The sequence below is a fragment of the Oryx dammah genome, unplaced genomic scaffold (genome assembly GCF_014754425.2).
Source record: "Oryx dammah isolate SB20612 unplaced genomic scaffold, SCBI_Odam_1.1 HiC_scaffold_2, whole genome shotgun sequence".
Lineage (NCBI taxonomy): Eukaryota > Metazoa > Chordata > Mammalia > Artiodactyla > Bovidae > Oryx > Oryx dammah.
Window position 1 is genome coordinate 5,758,727 of NW_024070186.1, and position 19,108 is coordinate 5,777,834.

Genomic DNA, 19,108 nt, shown 5'->3' on the forward strand with positions numbered 1-19,108 from the left:
AAGTTGATTTGTGTCGTATTTTAGATTCCACACATAAGTGACACCATATGGTATTTGTCTTTCTCTTTCTGACTTCTTTTAGTACAACAATCTCTAGGTCCATTCATGTAGCTGCAAATGGCATTATTTCATTCTTTTTTTTTTATGACTGAGTAATATATATATGGTATGTATCACACCTTCTTTATCCATTCATCTCTTGATGGATATGTAGTTTGCTCCCATGTCTTGGCTATGGTGAAGAGTGCTGCTATGAACATCAGGGTGCATATATCTTTTCGAGTTATAGTTTTGTCTGGATATATGCCCAGGAATGAGACTGCTGGGTCATGTGATAGGTCTGTTTATAGTTTTTGAAGAACCCCTGTAATGTTTGTATAGTGGCTGCACCCGTTTACATTCCAACCACCAGTGCAGGTGGCTTCCCTTTTCTCTGTGGAGTCTTTTCAACTCACTGTAGTTCATGGGGTTGCAAACAGTCGGACACGACTGAGCGACTTCACATCACATCATCACATTTTACTTTAAGTCATCAGAGATCTCAAGGATCTGTTATAATTTGTTGTATAAATTATTCTCCAATCTAATTAGTTTTGAAAAATGGAAATTCTTTTGTTCGCTAGTGATGACTTTGTCACTTGTCAGTCTTACAGTGTGTGGTTGGGGAGCGTGAATGAGGGTAAAATGAGTGTTCCTCTTGCAATTGGCTTCCTGGAATAGCAACTGTCATACATATGCAAAGAGATTAAAGGAACCCTACTCTGCTTAACGGGAGAATTGTTGACTGTGTTGGCTAGGCCTGAATGCCCTCATCACTGTTGCTCTGGACGGACCCACCAGTTCCGGCGACCTGGCTGATCTTCTGTACATTGAATTTGGGAAAGGATTTGAGTACAGGACACAGCTCAGTCTTGGGATGAGGGATCTTGGGAGCCAATTGTCAAAGCACCTGGTGAGTTACTCAGAAAAGGCTCATGAGTTTAAATTTTCTATTTGTTTTGTATATAGGATTCATATTTAGGCTTATGAATGTGAACTAATTTTGTTCATTTGGGAGTAGAACCAGGCTTTTCTGATTTTAAAATGAGGGAGTGTTTTGAAAGAAACATCATATCATAGAGCAACGTCAAAGCATGTTTCTTTTTGTTATTGTTCTCTATTTATCAAAGTATAGTTTATTTACATGGTATTAATTTCAGGTTACAGCAAAGTGATTCAATTATACATATATATATATATGGATATATATATATATATACACACATATTCTTTTTCAGATTCTTTTCCCTTATAGGTTATTACAAAGTATTGGCTCTGGCTCCCTGTGCTACACAGTAGGTCCTTGTTGGTTCTCTATTTTGTATGTAGTGGTATGTGTATGTTAATCCCAAACTCCTTACTATCCTTCCCCCGCAACTCTCCCCTTCGGTAACCATAAATTTGTTTTCTATGTCTGAAAGCATGTTTAATTGATATGCTTGGCCAAGAGAAAAAGAAGAAGGAAGAAGAAACTAAATAGCACCTATAATCCTGCCCAAATTGCAGTCAATAAATATGCCACCAAAGGGTGTCTGAGCTGTAGGAGTGACTTGGCTGATCCTCCAGTCAGCCAGTTTTCACATTCCTTGCAGATACTAGATGCCAAAATTCACCACACTGAATATGATTCTGCTGTTTAAGATATGTGTTTTTTTTTCTGCAAATGGCCTGTGAATAGAGCTGATTCCATAGAGTTCTATTGAAAAAAGAACATCTGTTCCGATCTTGGAAGAAAAACTAGTGATGTGATGATGGGCCTCCCATGTCGTACTTTATGATGAAAAGATGTTTAAAGGTTGTCTTGACTGGTGGAAATTTTTGCCTTATGATCTATTTTTAGAACTAATCCCTAAATAAGACGCATCACAATCCTTTTTCTTTTAGAAACATATAAGAATTCAAACTGGCTTGGTGAAGGTTTTCAAGTTATCTGTGACTACTTTCACCTTTAATGAGAGAGTGAAAGTTTGCAATTTGCTTATAATTTATAAAATCTGTAATCAGCATATCAAGACACTTCCCAGGAAGGTGCTGGCTCCTGCCACTTTCCTTTTTATAACTAAATTTATTTATTTTTGGTGGTGGTTTAGTGGCTAAGTTGTGTCCAACTCTTAAGACCCCATGGACTGTATGTAGCCTTCCAGGTTCCTCTGTCCTTGGGATTCTCCAGGCAAGAATACTGGAGTATGTTGCCATTTCCTTCTCCAGGGGATCTTCCCAACCCAGGGATCAAACCCAGTCTCCTGCATTGCAGGTGGACTCTTTGCCGTCTGAGCCACCAGGGAAGCTCTATTCATTTTTAATTGAAGGATAACTGCTTTACACTCCTGTGTTGGTTTCTGCCAAATGTCAGTGTAAATCAGCTATGGGCATATCTAGTCCTCTCCCTCTTAAACCTCCCTCCCCACCCCACCCTCCTAGGTTGTTACAGAGCCCTGATTTGAGTTCCCTGAGTCATAGAGCAAATGTGCATTGGCTATCTAGCTTACATATGATAATGCATATGACTCCATGTTAACTCTCTCCGTATATCCCACTGTCTCCTTTCTTGCCTTCTGCCCATGTCATGAGTCTGTTCTGGATGTCTGTGTCTTTATTGCTGCTCTGCAAATAGGTTCATCGGTATCATCTTTCTAGATTCTGTATGTATGTGTTAATAAATGGTATTAGTTTTTCTCTTTCTGACTTAGTTCACTCTGTATAATAGGCTCTGGGTTTATCCACCTCACTAGAACTGACTCAAATGCATTCCTTTTTATGACTGAGTAATATTCCATTGTATATACGTACCACAGCTTCTTTATCCATTCTCCTGCTACCTTCTGACAATAGATCTTGCATATAGATATTTGAACAGTGTGTTCAGTGTAGTAATTATGTAAAAATAATTGCTTAGAGAATATAGATGTTTTCCTGTAACTTAATGTGGAAGTTTTGCTGTAATTCCTTTCTACATGGGAAAATGGTGTCTATTTTACAAAATTTTTTTCTGTCTCTGAAATTTGTAATTTAAAACTGGTAATTCATAGAGGGAGGAAGTTATTCTTCAGACAAGGTTATCAGTTTTTAGATGTCACATAAATGCAATACTGTATAAGAAATGTTTAGTTTTAGAAATAGCCCATTTTAACGTTAATAGTAAAATATGCTGTAGGATATTAGTGATCCAAAGAAAGTTGATTTCATCTAATATGAAATCACAGAATCCATTTTGTCATCGTTGTTGTTTGGTTTCCCACATTTCAAGTTTTATTGGGTTTTCTGAGGTTTACGGGGTTGGGGGGGGGACAGAATTTTCTAGTATCAGAAAAGAAACAGTACATAAAAAGAAACAATTTAGAGGAGAAATTGTGAAATGGTTATAATATAATATTTTCATTTTTCATCACACTAGAATTTTGATGGGAAACTTCTCAACACAAAGATTGATTCTACACCCCTGAGGCAAACTACAGTATTTATCGCAGATAGAAGTTTCCTTAAAATAAATATTATGGGTTAATTGTTCTCCAGGCAAGAATACTGGAGTGGGTTGTCATTCCCTTCTCCAGGGGATCTTCCTGACCCAGGAAGTGAACCTGGGTCGCCTGCATAGCAGGCGGAGTCTTTACCAACTGAGCCACCAGAGATGCCTCCAAATGTGATGGACTAGGTCAGTTTTTCAGGGGATGACTAACTAGGTCCGGGATGAAATTCACTCAGATTTTAAAAATATATAACATGCTTCTTGGCCAGAGTAAAAAACGTAACCAGAGTATAAAATCTCTTCATATGCTCACCCTCTACAGAAAGTGCTTCTGGATGTTGAACACATAATTGGTGTCTTTGAAATCCTGTCCCACACAAACTGTTCTAGAAGCGTTGACCATTGAACTCCATGCCAAGCAATGTGACAATGGACAGAGTCTAAATTCTCCAGCATACAAATATTTCATAAAACAGGAACAGGAAAAAAAAAAACAGCATGTATTCCTTTTATTGAACAAACTATTAGGGGCAGAATTATACAGGGTAATTAACAATATGGTCAATGGTCAATGTGGGCACAGGAGATCCCATTAATAAATTAGTGTGCAGTGAGTTGGCTGTGGCAAAACTGATGCTTTTTTGAGAACACAAAAACATCTTTGAGTTTATTCTGAACTCCTCATATGGTGGGGAATGCAGATCACAGAAGGAAGGATGAAAGGTGGAGACTGTCTCCCTCAGCCTCTGTAGAGCACCTCGAGCTTGTGTGTGAGTGTGACTGGGCAGTCATACCACCAAGTGTAATGTGTTCCTACCCTCCTCAAGGTCAATGTTGCGGAAAGGACGTGCTGCTGTTTATTCTGCAAGTGCATTGGAGGAGATGGCACAAGGGGAGACCCTGGACCAGCAGGGAAAACGGTGATTTTAGTTGCAATAAGGGCTCATTTTATTTGAATATATATGTTTTTCAGAAACAAGTTTAGGTAGAAATAAGGGCTCCTAGGTAGAGCCTTTGAGGTAACCATTTATCACACTGCTTATATGTCAAATTAGATAGGCTTCTTCTTGGTTTTCTAAATTGGAGTCTTAAAAAAAAAAAAAAAAAAAACCTTTTTATACAAAAGAGAAAAACTGCTGATGGGATGTCCCTGGCAGTCAAGTGGTTATGAGTCCATGCTTCCACTGAGGGAGTGTAGTTTCGACCTACATGCCAGTCGGAACAGCAAAAAAAAAAAAAAGAGAGAGAGAGAAACTGCCTACATTGTTGATTATCCAGTGTCCTGGCAGTGATGACAAGATGCAGAAAAACCAACTGGGATCTCTTATGTGGAATAATGAAAGCCTCCTAAATAAGGAGTCATTTTAATTCCGTTTTTAATGGCTGCAGAGTCATTTAAATCAGATAGGGAATAAGTTGTGTAGTCTGCTGAAAAGCTAGATCAGCTCACCCTGTCGCAGCAAGAGATGCCAAGATGTTTCATTCAGCTCTACCCAGACCAAAATACTGCCAGAAATATATAAGTAAAAACAGACCAAGTTTAAAAACAGTTAACTAACAACAGATTCATATATTTCCTAACCCAAAGAAGTTAATGTACCTTATGTGAAAATATGATTTGGGCTTTGAAGAAATGTTCAAATATGCATAAACATACTATAGATGTGTTTAACAATTTCAATACTACTTTCAGTACTACTTATTTACACATGTGTTTGATTTTGGATAATTTATAGATAGCACTGTAACTTCCAAATCACCATGGCTGTCTCTCTGAAGAAAGTTTTTACGCTAATTATTTCCTGAATGCTTTGATTTCATGTACAGAGAATGGTAGAATTTTTTTAAACAGGTATCAGGAAAAATGGAAAGAAATATGTGTGGTCTATTTCACATGTAGCATAAATCCTCAAAAAGAATTTTTAATGAAAAGGGATTCTGTCAGGGGCAAATATAGCTGTATTCATTGAATGTTTGTCTAGGAAAAAAAACTCCATCTCTATAAACCCCAGCTCTAAACCCCAGAGAGAGCTATGGAAAATATGTTTCTCACACACCCACCCTTGAGTTATCTGGATACTTGTCTCAAAATTCCATTTATTTTTATGCATGTAAATGCAGCTTAGGTTGGGGAGGGCTGTATTTTGCAAACTTATACTATTCTACATAAAGTAAAACTGTGAAGTTGAGGAATTCTTGCTTGATTACCTCTGAGTTTTGGTCTATGGAGTGCTAATATATTCTTCCTTTCCTTATTCCCAGGGACTTCCAGGTTTTAAAGGCAGTGAAGGCTACCTGGGAGAGGAGGGCACTGCTGTAAGTCAAGGTTTTTCCAGCTCCATTTATTCCTAAGAACATTTCTGCACTATGAAAGCATTTGTATCAATTCAGAAGGAAGCAAGATAAGTCAAGTTCTAAGGATTCACTCGCAAAGTCTGAGGTTTTTCCAGGTCACCAGTGTTTTATTAACCTACTGTCCCCTCTTGGACTATCCACCAACCCTGTATAATCAATTCAATGAAAAACTTCTCTTTTTCACTAGGAGAGTCAGATCACTGCCATTTCGCCCTTCCATTCTGCACGAGTAAACCCACTCACCACACTGTTTATCTAGGACCTGGCCCTTTCTTGCATCTATTCATCCATTTATCTTTCCTTCCTTCTTTCCCTCCTTCCTTCCATCGATCCATTTAGTAAGTGTATATTAAGCATCTTACAGTTTATCACATTATTTATCAAAGATCTCATCATAAATACACTCATCATTCATTTAACAGATACATCTTAAGGTATCTTTCCATGTGCCAGGCACAGTGCTAGACCACAGAAATAAAAATAAAGAAAAAAAAAGATGGTTCCTATCTCAGGTAAATTCCAGACTAGTGGAAAGACAAATGAGAAGCAGTAGGTCTATACACGAGAACTCTGCTCGAGGTATATGAGGTGCAATGTGATAGGGTGGGGAAGTGCAAATACCGAACCGCCTCAGGTGACAGCCTGAGAGGAAGGCTGCAGACAGGGGGTAGTGCTTGGGTGGCATCTGAGAACAGATAGAACTTTCTCCAGGCTAAGGGGGAAAGAATATTCTACTACAGGGAGAACAGTGTGATCAAGGGTGTGTAACTGAGTCAGAGAGTCAGAAAATTGTGTGTTTGCAGAATGACATATGCTCAACATGGCCAGAATCCAGGACACAGTGAGAGGAGATTAAGTTGTGAGACCCGGAGTTCTGGGAGTCTCAAGTACTCTGAGAAAGACTTGGAGGTGTCTTCCAGTTGATGGGCATCACTTAATGATGTTTAGTTACTTAGTTCAGTCGCTCAGTCACGTCCAACTCTTTGCAACCCCATGGACTGCAGCATGACAGGCTTCCCTATCCATCACCAACTCCCAGAGTCTACCCAAACCCATGTCCATTGAGTCAGTGATGCCATCCAACCATCTCATCCTCTGTTGTCCCCTTCTCCTCCTGCCTTCAATCTTTACCAGCATCAGGGTCTTTTCAAATGAGTCAGTTCTTCGCATCAGGTGGCCAAAGCAGGGAATTTCAGCTTCAGCATCAGTCCTTCCAATGAATATTCAGGACTGATTTCCTTTAGGATGAACTGGTTGGATCTCCTTGCAGACCAAGGGAGTCTCAAGAGTCTTCTCCAACATCACAGTTCAAAAGCATCAATTTTTTAGCTCTCAGCTTTCTTTATAGTCCAACTCTCACATCCACACATGACTTCTAGAAAAACCATAGCCTTGACTAGATGGACCTTTGTTGGCAAAGTAACATCTCTACTTTTTAATATGCTGTCTAGGTTGGTCATAGCTTTTCTTCCAAGGAGCAAGCGTCTTTTAATTTCATGGCTGCAGTCACCATCTGCAGTGATTTTGGAGCCCCCAGAAATAAAGTCTGTCACTGTTTCCACTGTTTCCATGATGTTCAAGCACAGGATTAAAAATGACTAGGGCATGGGTTTAAAAAGCATGCTCAGGCGACAACATGGAGGATGGCAAAGTAGGGATTCAGGTAGAAGTCTTGCAGCAGCAGGTGCAGGGCAAAATTCAGGGCAGCGTGAATAGATATGTTAAGGAGGTTGAATGGATGTACCTTGGTGACCACCTGGGGAGAGAGTGGCTGAGGATGACATCTTTGTTTCAGCTCACAAGACTGCACCAGCTGGTGGGACTACCAAGACAAAGATCACAGGAGTGGTTTTAGGTTAAAGATAGAAAGAGAGAAAGGGAAGGAATTTGGTCAAGAAATCTGCCCCTTGCTTAGGTCATACCTAGAGCATCATGCTCCGATATCTCATCAATTCTTCACAGTCTATTCCCAGAATGTCTTCTGAAATCTTGAGAACGCATTTCAGCTGCCGGTTGCTGTATGTCCGTTTTACTGAGATCCTACCCCACCCTGGAGAGTATCCAGGTGGGATCCAACACAGAGGGTTGTCATCAGAGTAGCTCTGGTTTACTTCCACTGTCAGTTTTTATAAGCATGAATTCTGGGTTATAAACCCATGAGCAGTTGCGCTTTTTTAATCCAACACGAAGGTTGTCAGATTTCCAAGACGGATTCCAGGTGACGATGGGAAAGGCTCATCTGAGTCTGTGCTCTTCCTTAGGGAGAAAGAGGAACCAGTGGACCTGTCGGGGAACAAGGTATTAAAGGGTGCTATGGTGCCAAAGGCCCTAAGGTAAGGATTGCACAAAGCACTGTGAAGGCTTCCCAACGTTAGTTCCTTTTCCTACACTAACCCCTGATGTCCTTTCTATTTCCAGGGAAACAGGGGACTAAATGGACAGGAGGTATGGTGCCAAGCATCATTTATCTGCCCATCTGTTACCTAGAATTATTTTCGAGGCGATTGACCAGTAGATTGTACAAATGAAGCTTTGTTGACCTTCCTTTTTATTGCTCATCATTTCACTTTGTTTACTAATGCCTTTTGTTGCAAACAATGTTTGTTTTTGGTTGACAATTTCTACGACTCAGTAATCTTTAATACGACCCAGGGCCAGCCTAGCAAAGAGCATGTATATAGAACACAAAATCTGACTTTTTATTTGGTGTCTGGCTTCTTTCCACGTAAATGCAGTGCTCTGTATTCTGATCACATCTGTCTTTTCAGGGAGAAGTTGGGGAGAGTGGAATTGATGGCTTAAATGGAGAACAGGTAGAACCTTCTCTTTGTATCATGAAAACCCTCTGAGCTAGTTAAGAAAATGAGAATTTGATTTTATTGTTCTCTGTGTTTTAGGGTGACAGTGGTCTTCCTGGAGCAAAAGGAGAGAAAGGCAATGAAGGAGCCCAGGTGGGCATTCAATAAAGGGACAACGTAGAAACTGTACTGGGAATTCAAGGTGTGACTAACAGTAAGACAATTACACCAGGTATAGCTGTCAGCTAGGATCATGAAGGTGTTTTAGGATAACCAGAAGAACTCAACTGCACACAACAAGAAATATTAATTTCTGATGCGTCTGGGAAGTTCAGCTGATCCAGGCAGCGCGTGGCTGACCTTGGCTCATGTGTCTGTAGGTTGGCTGGGGGCTTTGTTTCACTTGTCTCTTATTATCCTTCTGTGAGCAGAGAGCTGCCTGGCCTTTTATGGCCGTGGCTGAAGCGCAAGGGAGCAAGTAGAAACACACAAGCTCTCTCGAGGCCCCTTGGGGCCTAGGCTTGGAACTCTCACGGCAATACTGTAGATCTTACAAGTAGATCTTATTCTGTTGACCAGAATGAGCCATGACCAAACTCAGGGGTAGGGAGTCAAATATGGATAATCTCTCTGAATCTCAGTTGCCTCATCAAAAGAAGGATAAAACCAATACCTGGTACATACAGTAGTTACAAAATAATGGACAAGACAATGAATCTGTCTGGAACACAGAATTTACCACTGTGGCAAATAATTGTGGCCACTGTTAAATTATTCACATGGTGCCTGAAACTATTGGTTGTTCCTCTTCTTTACAAAATAACTTTAGTAAGAAAACATTTAATAATTAAATCGGGGAGAAGATAAGCTCCTTGTTTATTAATGTCACTTAAAATTCTTGTCCTTCTTCTCCTTTGTGTTGACTTTAGGGAATACCGGGAGAGAGAGGAATTTCTGGGGACCATGGAGCAGAGGGCTTGCGTGGAGACCCAGTAAGTGTGCTTGACTGAGGGGCTGCAAACTAACATCACGTCACGGCTCATGTCCCATCAGCGTTTCTGGTGGGGAGAGGGAGCGCTACTTTAAAACATTACTGTGGCAGTTCTGAGTTGAAATCGTCATGGGCACAACTGTTTAGAGTTTTAAAAGCAAGTCCCTTGTGCCTGATACTCTTCATATGCGAGATGAGTATGGATAGTGAGATGGTCTTGCCACTGTTTGCGTATGTAATTTTTGAGAAAACATTTTCAGAACTTGCTTGTGCTTCAGAGCTATGAAGGAATTCCACTTCATTCCATTATCTTCCTCAGGGCACCTCAAAACATGACAGGGTGAAAGAATTGGAGCCGTCTCTTTTTCCTCTTCTCCAAGAGTCTTTCTCCACTGAGAATATTAGCTTCATTTCCTTGAGTCCAAGTTAGCTAAAAGTACATTTAGGCAAAATGTATAACCCACAAATACCTGCTTTAATGGGGATGCAACCCAGTTGAGCAGGCATCAGTTCAGTTCAATTTAGTTCAGTCGCTCAGTCATGTCTGACTCTTTGTGACACCATGAATCACAGCATGCGAGGCCTCCTTGTCCATCACCAACTCCCGCAGTTCACTCAGACTTGCATCCATCGAGTCCGTGATGCCATCCAGCCATCTCATCCTCTGTCGTCCCCTTCGCCTCCTGCCCCCAATCCCTCCCAGCATCAAAGTCTTTTCCAATGAGTCAACTCTTCGCATGAGGTGGCCAAAGTTCTGGAGTTTCAGCTTCAGCATCATTCCTTCCAAAGAAATCCCAGGGCTGATCTCCTTCAGAATGGACTGGTTGGATCTCCTTGCAGTCCAAGGGACTCTCAGGAGTCTTCTCCAACACCACAGTTCAAAAGCATCAATTCTTCAGCAGTCAGCCTTCTTCACAGTCCAACTCTCACATCCATACATGACTACAGGGAAAACCATAGCCTTGACTAGATGGACCTTAGTCAGCAAAGTAATGTCTCTGCTTTTGAATATACTATCTAGGTTGGTCATAACTTTTCTTCCAAGGAGTAAGCGTCTTTTAATTTCATGGCTGCAATCACCATCTGCAGTGATTTTGGAGCCCCAAAAAATAAAGTCTGACACTGTTTCCACTGTTTCTCCATCTATTTACCGTGGAGTGATGGGACTGGATGCCATGATCTTGGTTCTCTGAATGTTGAGCTTTAAGCCAACTTTTTCACTCTCCTCTTTTACTTTCATTAAGAGGCTTTTTAGTTCCTCTTCACTTTCTGCCATAAGGGTGGTGTCATCTGCATATCTGAGGTTATTGATATTTCTCCCGGAAATCTTGATTCCAGCTTGTGTTTCTTCCAGTCCAGCGTTTCTCATGATGTACTCTGCATATAAGTTAAATAAGCAGAGTGACAATATACAGCCTTGACGTACTCCTTTTCCTATTTGGAACCAGTCTATTGTTCCATGTCCAGTTCTAACTGTTGCTTCCTGGCCTGCATACAGATTTCTCAAGAAGCAGGTTAGGTGGTCTGGTATTCCCATCTCTTTCAGAATTTTCCACAGTTTATTGTGATCCATACAATCAAAGGCTTTGGCATAGTCAATAAAGCAGATATAGATGTTTTTCTGGAACTCTCTTTCTTTTTCCATGATCCAGCAGATGTTGGCAATTTGATCTCTGGTTCCTCTGCCTTTTCTAAAACCAGCTTGAACATCAGGAAGTAACCTACACCAAAACAAACAGGACGCGTGCCAGCCTAGGGGATATCCCAAGTCCACTGGACATCAGTACTCTAGGACTTTGATCACCCACATGTCAATCTTGAAAACCATAATGAATTAGGATTTTGTAGGTTTTTTTAAACATTCATTAAAACTTTAGAAGTTGAGATAAAATTGTGTATACAATGTGATATCTGTATAACGTTGTATAAGTTTAAGATGTACAACAGGTTAGTTTGATATGTTTACATATTAGGATGACCACCTTAGTGTTAGCTAAGTCCTTTAACTTAAGCTAAGTCCATAATTATCATTTTTTTTGTGTGGTAAGAATATTTAAAACCTGGTCTTTTAGCAACTTTGGAGTGTATAGTACAGTATCACAGCCTATAATCACCATGCTATTCATTAGATCTCTTGACTTTACTGTTAAGCTGTAACATGCATCAGAAAGTACACATATTATGAGTGCACAGCTTGATGACTATAAATGCCCTGTGCACTGACCACTCAGGTAAAGAAACAGAACATCAGACAAGAGGAGAATAATGCCCAAACCCCCTCAGGTGTACTTCAGTCACAACCGGCCCTCCCTAAGGCAGTCACACTGTCTCAGGACCATGAATCAGTTTTACCCATTACTGAACTTTTCACTGGCATTATACAGGATGCACTTTTCATTCCCAGCTTCTTTTGCTCAAGTATATACTTGTGAGATGAATCGGTGTGGTGAATATCAGCAGTTCATTCAGTCCTACTAGGCTGAGTTAGGTTCAGTTCAGTCACTCAGTCGTGTCCAACTCTTTGCCCCAGGGACTGCAGTACACCACACTTCTCTGTCCATCACCAACTCCTGGAGCTTGCTCAAATTCACGTCCATCGTGTCGGTGATGCCATCCAACCGCCTCATCCTCTGTAGTCCCCTTCTCCTCCTGCCTTCAGTCTTTCCCAGCAACGGGGTCTTTTCTAATGAGTTTGTTCTTTGCATCAGGAGGCCAAAGTATTGGAGTTTCAGCTTCAGCATCAGTCCTTCCAATGAATATTCAGGATTGGTTTCCTTTAGGATGGACTGGTTTGATCTTGCAGTCCAAGGGGCTCTCAAGAGTCTTCTTCAACACCACAGTTCAGAAGCATCAATTCTTTGGCACTCAGGTTTCTTTATAGTCCAACTCTCACGTCCATACATGACTACTGGAAATACCATAGCTTTAACTAGATGGACCTTTGTTGGCAAAGTAATGTCTCTACTTTTTAATATGCTGTCTATGTGGGTCATAGCTTTTATTCCAAGGAGCAAATGTCTTTTAATTTCATGGTTGCAGTCACCATCTGCAGTGATATTGGAGCCCAAGAAAATAAAGTCTGTCACTGTTTCTGTTGTTTCCCCATCTATTTGCCATGAAGTGATGAGACCGAATGCCATGATCTTAGTTTTTTGAATGAATGAATGTTTTATTGTGTTAATATTCCTTGATCTGTTTCTCCATTCTGTTATTGATAGATATTTCAGTTGTTCCAGATTTTGCATTTATAAATATTACTGATATATACATTCTTGTATGTATCTTTCATACACATTTCTACTGGGCCTATACTTTGGGAGTAGACTGGATGATATTCACTTAAATCTTTACAGCCAAACAGTTTTCCAAAAAGTTTGCACTGATTTATACTCCCACTATCAATGTACCAAAGCAGTGTACCACAACCATCAGAAACCCTAAAATGTATAAAACTAACAATACTAAGTGCTGAGAAGGGTGTGGGGTGCCTGGGAATGTCACAGGACTTTGTCTTTAATAACTCCTCCTCCAGTACACAGTGGTTGTTCAGAGAAAGAATTGTGTACAATACATACTGACAAATATCAATGTTATGTATGCATTGGAGATAACTATTTAAAAAGCAGAGGAATTTGCACGTGAAGATGACATTGAGATATGATAATGCTCTGATAACGCAAGAGTTTCTAACAACTTCAAAGTGTCTAATTAGAAATCAAAATCTATCCACAAATAAGGGTAATGAAGAAATAATAGTTCAAATGCAAAGACATTTCAGTCATTGGTATACGATGGCCAAAAATTTACTTGGGGTGTTGCTATAAAATTGTAATTCAATTTAATCAGAACCCCCGCTAATTGTCTGCATGATTGTGTAACACCTTTAACAGAATCTGAATAATGTAAAAATACTTTTATTTAAAGAGAAATGTTCTATGACTTTGAGATGGGTGAAAAAACACCAATACAGTATACTAACACATATATATGGAATTTAGAAAGATGGTAATGATAACCCTGTATGCGAGACAGCAAAAGAGACACAGATGTATAGAACAGACTTTTGGACTCTGAGGGAGAGGGAGAGGGTGGGATGATTTGGGAGAATGGCACTGAAACATGTATACTATTATGTAAGAAATGAATCGCCAGTCTATGTTCGATACAGGATACAGGATGCTTGGGGCTGGTGCACGGGGATGACCCAGAGAGATGATATGGGGTGGGAGGTGGGAGGGGGGTTCAGGATTGGGAACTCATGTACACCCATGGCGGATTCATGTCACTGTATGACAAAACCAATACAGTATTGTAAAGTAAAAGTAAAAATAAAAATTAAAAAAATTAAAAAAAAAAAAAACAGAAAATTCAACCCATGGGAGCGTCCCTGTGGTGTATTGTCACTATACTGACTTCCGAAGGTTTTTCAGTAAATAATAACTCTTCCCAGCCACTTGGGAATGTACATCTCAAATCGATGAAAGCTCTCTCTACTTCTTCTGTGTATTCTTTGGTGGGTTTACTATATGGGGAAATATGGGGAGAGCAAGATTGATAGAATAAATAGGACACAAGTATAATCTGCATGCAAATGGCACAAATTCCTGAAAACATGTGCTTTATTCAGAGAGAGTTTTTGATCACATAAAAGCTCATTTGCTTGAAATTTACCATTGTGACATAATTTTTTAATTTATTTTATTGAAATACAGTTGATTTACAATGCTGTGCTAATTTCTGCTATATAGAAAAATGATTATGATATATATATATATATATTCTTTTCCATTATGGTTTATCACAGGACATTGAATATAGTCCTATGATAAGCCATTGAATATAGTCCAGGATTTCCTTGGTGGCTCAGATGGTAAAGTGTCTGCCTACAATGCAGAAGACCCAGGTTCGATCTCTGGGTCAGGAAGATCCTCTGGAGAAGGAAATGGCATCCCACTTCAGTAACTCTTGCCTGGAAAATCCCATGGGTGGAGGAGCCTGGTAGACTACAGACCATGGGGTTGCAAAGAATCAGACACAACTGAGCGACTTCACTTCGCTTATTGAATATAGTTCCCTGTACTTGTTGCTTACAAATTCTGTACATAATAGTTTGCATTAGGCAGTCTCAAACTTCTAATCCTTCCCTCCCGGACTCCTACCCTGGGCAAGCACAAGCTTTTTCTCTACATCTGTGCATCTGTTTCTGTTTCAAGGTAAGTTCGTTTGCGTCATATTGTGGATTCCACATATAAGTGATACCATATGATATTTATCTTTCTCTGTCTGACTTATTTCACTTAGTATGCTAATCACTAGGTCCATCATGTTGCACCAAGTGGCATTTCTTTCTTTCTTTTTGTGGCTGAGTAGTATTCCGTTGTGTATATATATTATATCTTCTCTATCCGTTCATCTCTTGATAGACATTTAGGTTGCTTCTATGTCTTAGCTATTATAAATACTTTTACAGTGAACACTGGCGGCATGTAACTGTTTTTATAGTTCTCTCCTGATATACACCCAGGAGTGGGGTTGCTAAATCATATAGCAACTGTTTAGTTTTCTGAGGAGCCTCCACACAGTTCTCCATAATGGCTGCACCAATTTGCACTCCTACCAACAGTGTTGGAGAGTTCCATTTTCTCCACAGCCTCATCAGTATTTGTCACTTGTGGACTTTTTAACGATGGCCGTTTTGACCTGTGGAAGGTAGTAGTACCTCAGCATAGTTTTGATTTACATTTTTCTGTTAGCAATGTTGAGCGTCTTTTCGCACACCTGTCGGCCACCTGTATTTATTCTTTGGAGAAATGTCTGTTTAGGTCTTCTGCCCATTTTTTGATTGGGTTGTTTGTTTCTTTATTATTGAGTTGTACGAGCTGTTTATAGGTTTTGGAAATTAAGCCCTCATTGGTCTCATCCCTGGCAAATGTCTTCTCCCAGTCTGTATGTTTTCTTTCCATTTTGTCAGTGGTTTCCTTTGCTGTGCAAAAGCTTATATGTTTGATTAGGTCCCATTTGTTTATTTTTTGTTTTATTTCTATTGTCTTGGTAGACTGATCTAAATATACTTGTAGTATAAAATTTCTTGTACTTTGAGGGAAGGCTGAGGTAGAACATTTGTCTGAGTGACATTTTAGTAAGGTTCATCATTCTAAAACGTATCATTATTAGAAGCCCATGTTTAAGCATCAGTTCAGTTCAGTTCAGTCGGTCAGTCGTGTCCAACTCTTTGCAACCCCATGGATTGTAGCACACCAGGCCTCTCTGTTCATCACCAACTCCTGGAGTTCAATCATAAATTTGTATTAAATGATACTTTTTTGTCTAATTTCATAAAAACTTAAAGAGTGGGTCAGATCATATTCAGCCTGACCACACAGCTGGTCTGCATGGAAAGTAGGACGTTCTGTTCTGTAGAATGTGCTGGCATATGATTTTTTATGTCATCTATCTCTTCAATCAAATAGTGCAGAGTTGGACTATAGTAAGCAGTGTATATACCCAGTGGAAGAAAATTTGGGACTTTACCTTCCTTTTTCTTCCTTGCTGTTCTAATGAAGATATAACTCTTTAATCTTGTAATTCATCAGATAAATATTAAACAAGAATAAAACAGAAGATGTAAGGAAATAATCTTTGGCTTTGGTATGTGGGGAAGAGAAATAATTATTCATGTAAGTTTTAGTGCTATCAGTTGTAAAATAAATTCTAAGCCCATGTTTTGTTTTTGTTTTTTTTTCCACTCTGTCAGCCTTAAGCCCTGTGAGTATAGAAACTGCATGTTTAAATAGGTTCCAAAGTATCTGGAATGATGCTATGGTCCTGTTGGTGATCTCAAATTACTTACTGGTTGATGAAGGTCATCTAGTCTGCTATCAGCCAAGCAGCCAGGCAGCTGGCTCTCAGCAGGAGTGGCTAATTGCCCTCCCCTCTTCATTTGCTGATGAATTGGCTGGTTCAATTGATCGTCCGGGCATCATGGCTGCTGTTTGTGGTCTGAACCACCCAAGAGAGAAAGCTTTCAGTTTGGCCTGCCTAGGATAACATCCCATAATGTGGGCCTGTTTTCAGTGCTCCTGCTAGAACATCTGTATAAATATTGAGAAAAACTCAAGATTCCAAGACTTTCTGAAAACTGGAAAAGTAGGAATAAACCAATGGTGTTAGAAGGTATCCAGGGACCCAGGAGGAGAAAGAGAGTGTGTGTGGCAAATAAAGCCCTCAACACTGTTCAGAGTCCTCACATTCTTGGGGCAGAGCCCATCACAAATCTTTGCCTTTGATATTACTCAGCCATAAAAAAAAAAAAAAAAAAAAAAAACAACGCCATTTGCAACAATATGGATGGACCTAGAGTTTATCATATTAAGTGAGGTAAGCCAGAGAGAGAAAGATAAATATCATATGATATCACTTATATGGGTCATCTAAAAAAAAATCATACAAATGAACTTATGTACAACTGACCAACAACCATCGAAAACAAATGTATAGTTACCAACAGCGAAGGCAGAGTAGGGATAAATTAGGAGTTTGGGATTAACATACACACACTATGTACTGTTCACTTGCTAAGTCATGTCCGACTCTTTGTGACCCCATGGACAGCAACACGCCAGGCTTCCCTGTCCTTCACTATCTCCCCGAGTTTGCTTAAACTCATGTCCACTAAGTCGGTGATGCCATCCAACCATCTCATCCTCTGTTGCCCTCTTTTCCTCCTGCCTTCAATCTTTCCCAGCATCAGGGTCTTTTCCAATGAGTCAGCCCTTTGCATCAGGTGGCCAAAGTATTGGAGCTTCAGCATCAGTCCTTCCAATGAATATTCAGAATTGATTTCCTTTAGGATTGACTGGTTTGATCTCCTTGCTGTCCAATGGTCTCTCCAAAGTCTTCTCCAGCAGTACAGTTTGAAAGTATCAATTCTTCATACACATTGCTGCTGCTGCTAAGTCGCATCAGTCGTGTCTGACTCTGTGCGACCCCATAGATGGAAGCCCACTAGGCTCCTCTGTCCCTGGGATTCTCCAGGCAAGAACACTGGAGTGGGTTGCCATTTCCTTCTCCAATGCATGAAAGTGAAAAGTGAAAATGAAGTCGCTCAGTCATGTCCGACTCTTAGCAACCCCATGGACTGTAGCCTACGAGGCTCCTCCGTCCATGGGATTCTCCAGGCAAGAGCACTGGAGTGGGGTGCCATTACCTTCTCTGGATATACACACTACTATATAAAAAATAGATAAACAACAAGGACCTGCTGTATAGCACAGAGAACTCTACTCAATATCTTGTAATAATCTATAAGGGAAAAAAATCTGAAAAAGAATATACATATATATATATATGTATATATAACTGAATCACTCTGCTGTACACCTGAAACTAACACACTGTTGGAAATCAACTAGGCTTCAATAAAAACAAATAAATGAGCAAAAAAAAAAAAAAAACAACTTTGCCTTCCCCAAGGGCAGGGGCTGGGGGGTAAAATCTACCAACCTTCAAATATAAACTTGCTGAGGCCCCAAGAAAGAAGACCAGAAGCTACGAGAAAGAGGGTAGTAGCAAGAAGGAAACACCTCCAGACCCAGGATAGGAGTCGCCCTGCTTCCTCGGCTATGTGTTCCATCATGAGCTCTCACTTGGGCCCCACACACTTGCCTTAGGTCTCCATGCTCTCCTGGTAATGCGGAGCTTGGGAGGAAAGGAAGATACTTATAAGCCATTTATAATTTAGCTTACTTCTGCTTTCAAATGGGTTAACTTTCTCTTGTCACTTTTTTGGGGGGTGACCAGGTATGTTACAACCATATTACATTTTTAAGGAGAAATGTTCAAAGCCTATTATTTTCTATTTTTCAGGGAGTTCCTGGATTTGACAATAGCATAGAGGGACCCAAGGGCTTGAAAGGAGAACTTGGAAGACAGGTAACTATGGGCTTTGGGAAGTAACTTTGTAAATAGGTGCCAATGGTGGGCTCGGGGTTTTAGTGATAGAATATGAAATACGTATAAAGAATTTGGAATCAGAGTGAATATACCTGATACAGAAAATCTATTTTTAGAAGCAGAAAGATTCATTTATTCCTTCTTATTTGCTATGCTGGAACTTAAGACACATTCTCTTTTCTGAATCTGATGCAAAGATCTAACCTCTGATTTAAAATGTAGGGCTAGCTGATAGAAAGCACTAGCAAAAGAACTCCTGGCCTTCCCAGGATCCAGAGGACACATGTCCTAAAAAGATATCATATTATACTTGGTACCTGATTTTATAAAAAAAGAAGCAGAGAGAGAATAAGATCTGGTAGACATCTACAGGCCACACTCTCAAGGCAAGTCTCTTGAGATGAGTCTTATGGGATAGCATACATCTAAATCTGATCATGTAAGCTTGTTTTTCAGAACTTTAGGAAAACAATTGTCTGGAAAATGTGTGTCACTGGATTCACGGTG

At 40.0% G+C, this 19,108-nt stretch overlaps 1 protein-coding gene across 1 annotated transcript in view; it reads left to right on the plus strand.

Moving 5' to 3' along the window:
• COL6A6 (collagen type VI alpha 6 chain) overlaps window positions 1-19,108 on the plus strand; it is a 119,409-nt gene that overhangs the window by 29,615 nt on the left and 70,686 nt on the right. Inside the window, exons 10-18 of the mRNA XM_040263812.1 lie at window positions 798-952; window positions 4,333-4,425; window positions 5,768-5,821; window positions 8,122-8,193; window positions 8,279-8,305; window positions 8,629-8,673; window positions 8,758-8,811; window positions 9,588-9,650; window positions 18,515-18,580. Of these exons, the coding sequence (XP_040119746.1) occupies window positions 798-952; window positions 4,333-4,425; window positions 5,768-5,821; window positions 8,122-8,193; window positions 8,279-8,305; window positions 8,629-8,673; window positions 8,758-8,811; window positions 9,588-9,650; window positions 18,515-18,580 (629 nt within the window). The remainder of the gene's footprint in view (window positions 1-797; window positions 953-4,332; window positions 4,426-5,767; window positions 5,822-8,121; window positions 8,194-8,278; window positions 8,306-8,628; window positions 8,674-8,757; window positions 8,812-9,587; window positions 9,651-18,514; window positions 18,581-19,108) is intronic.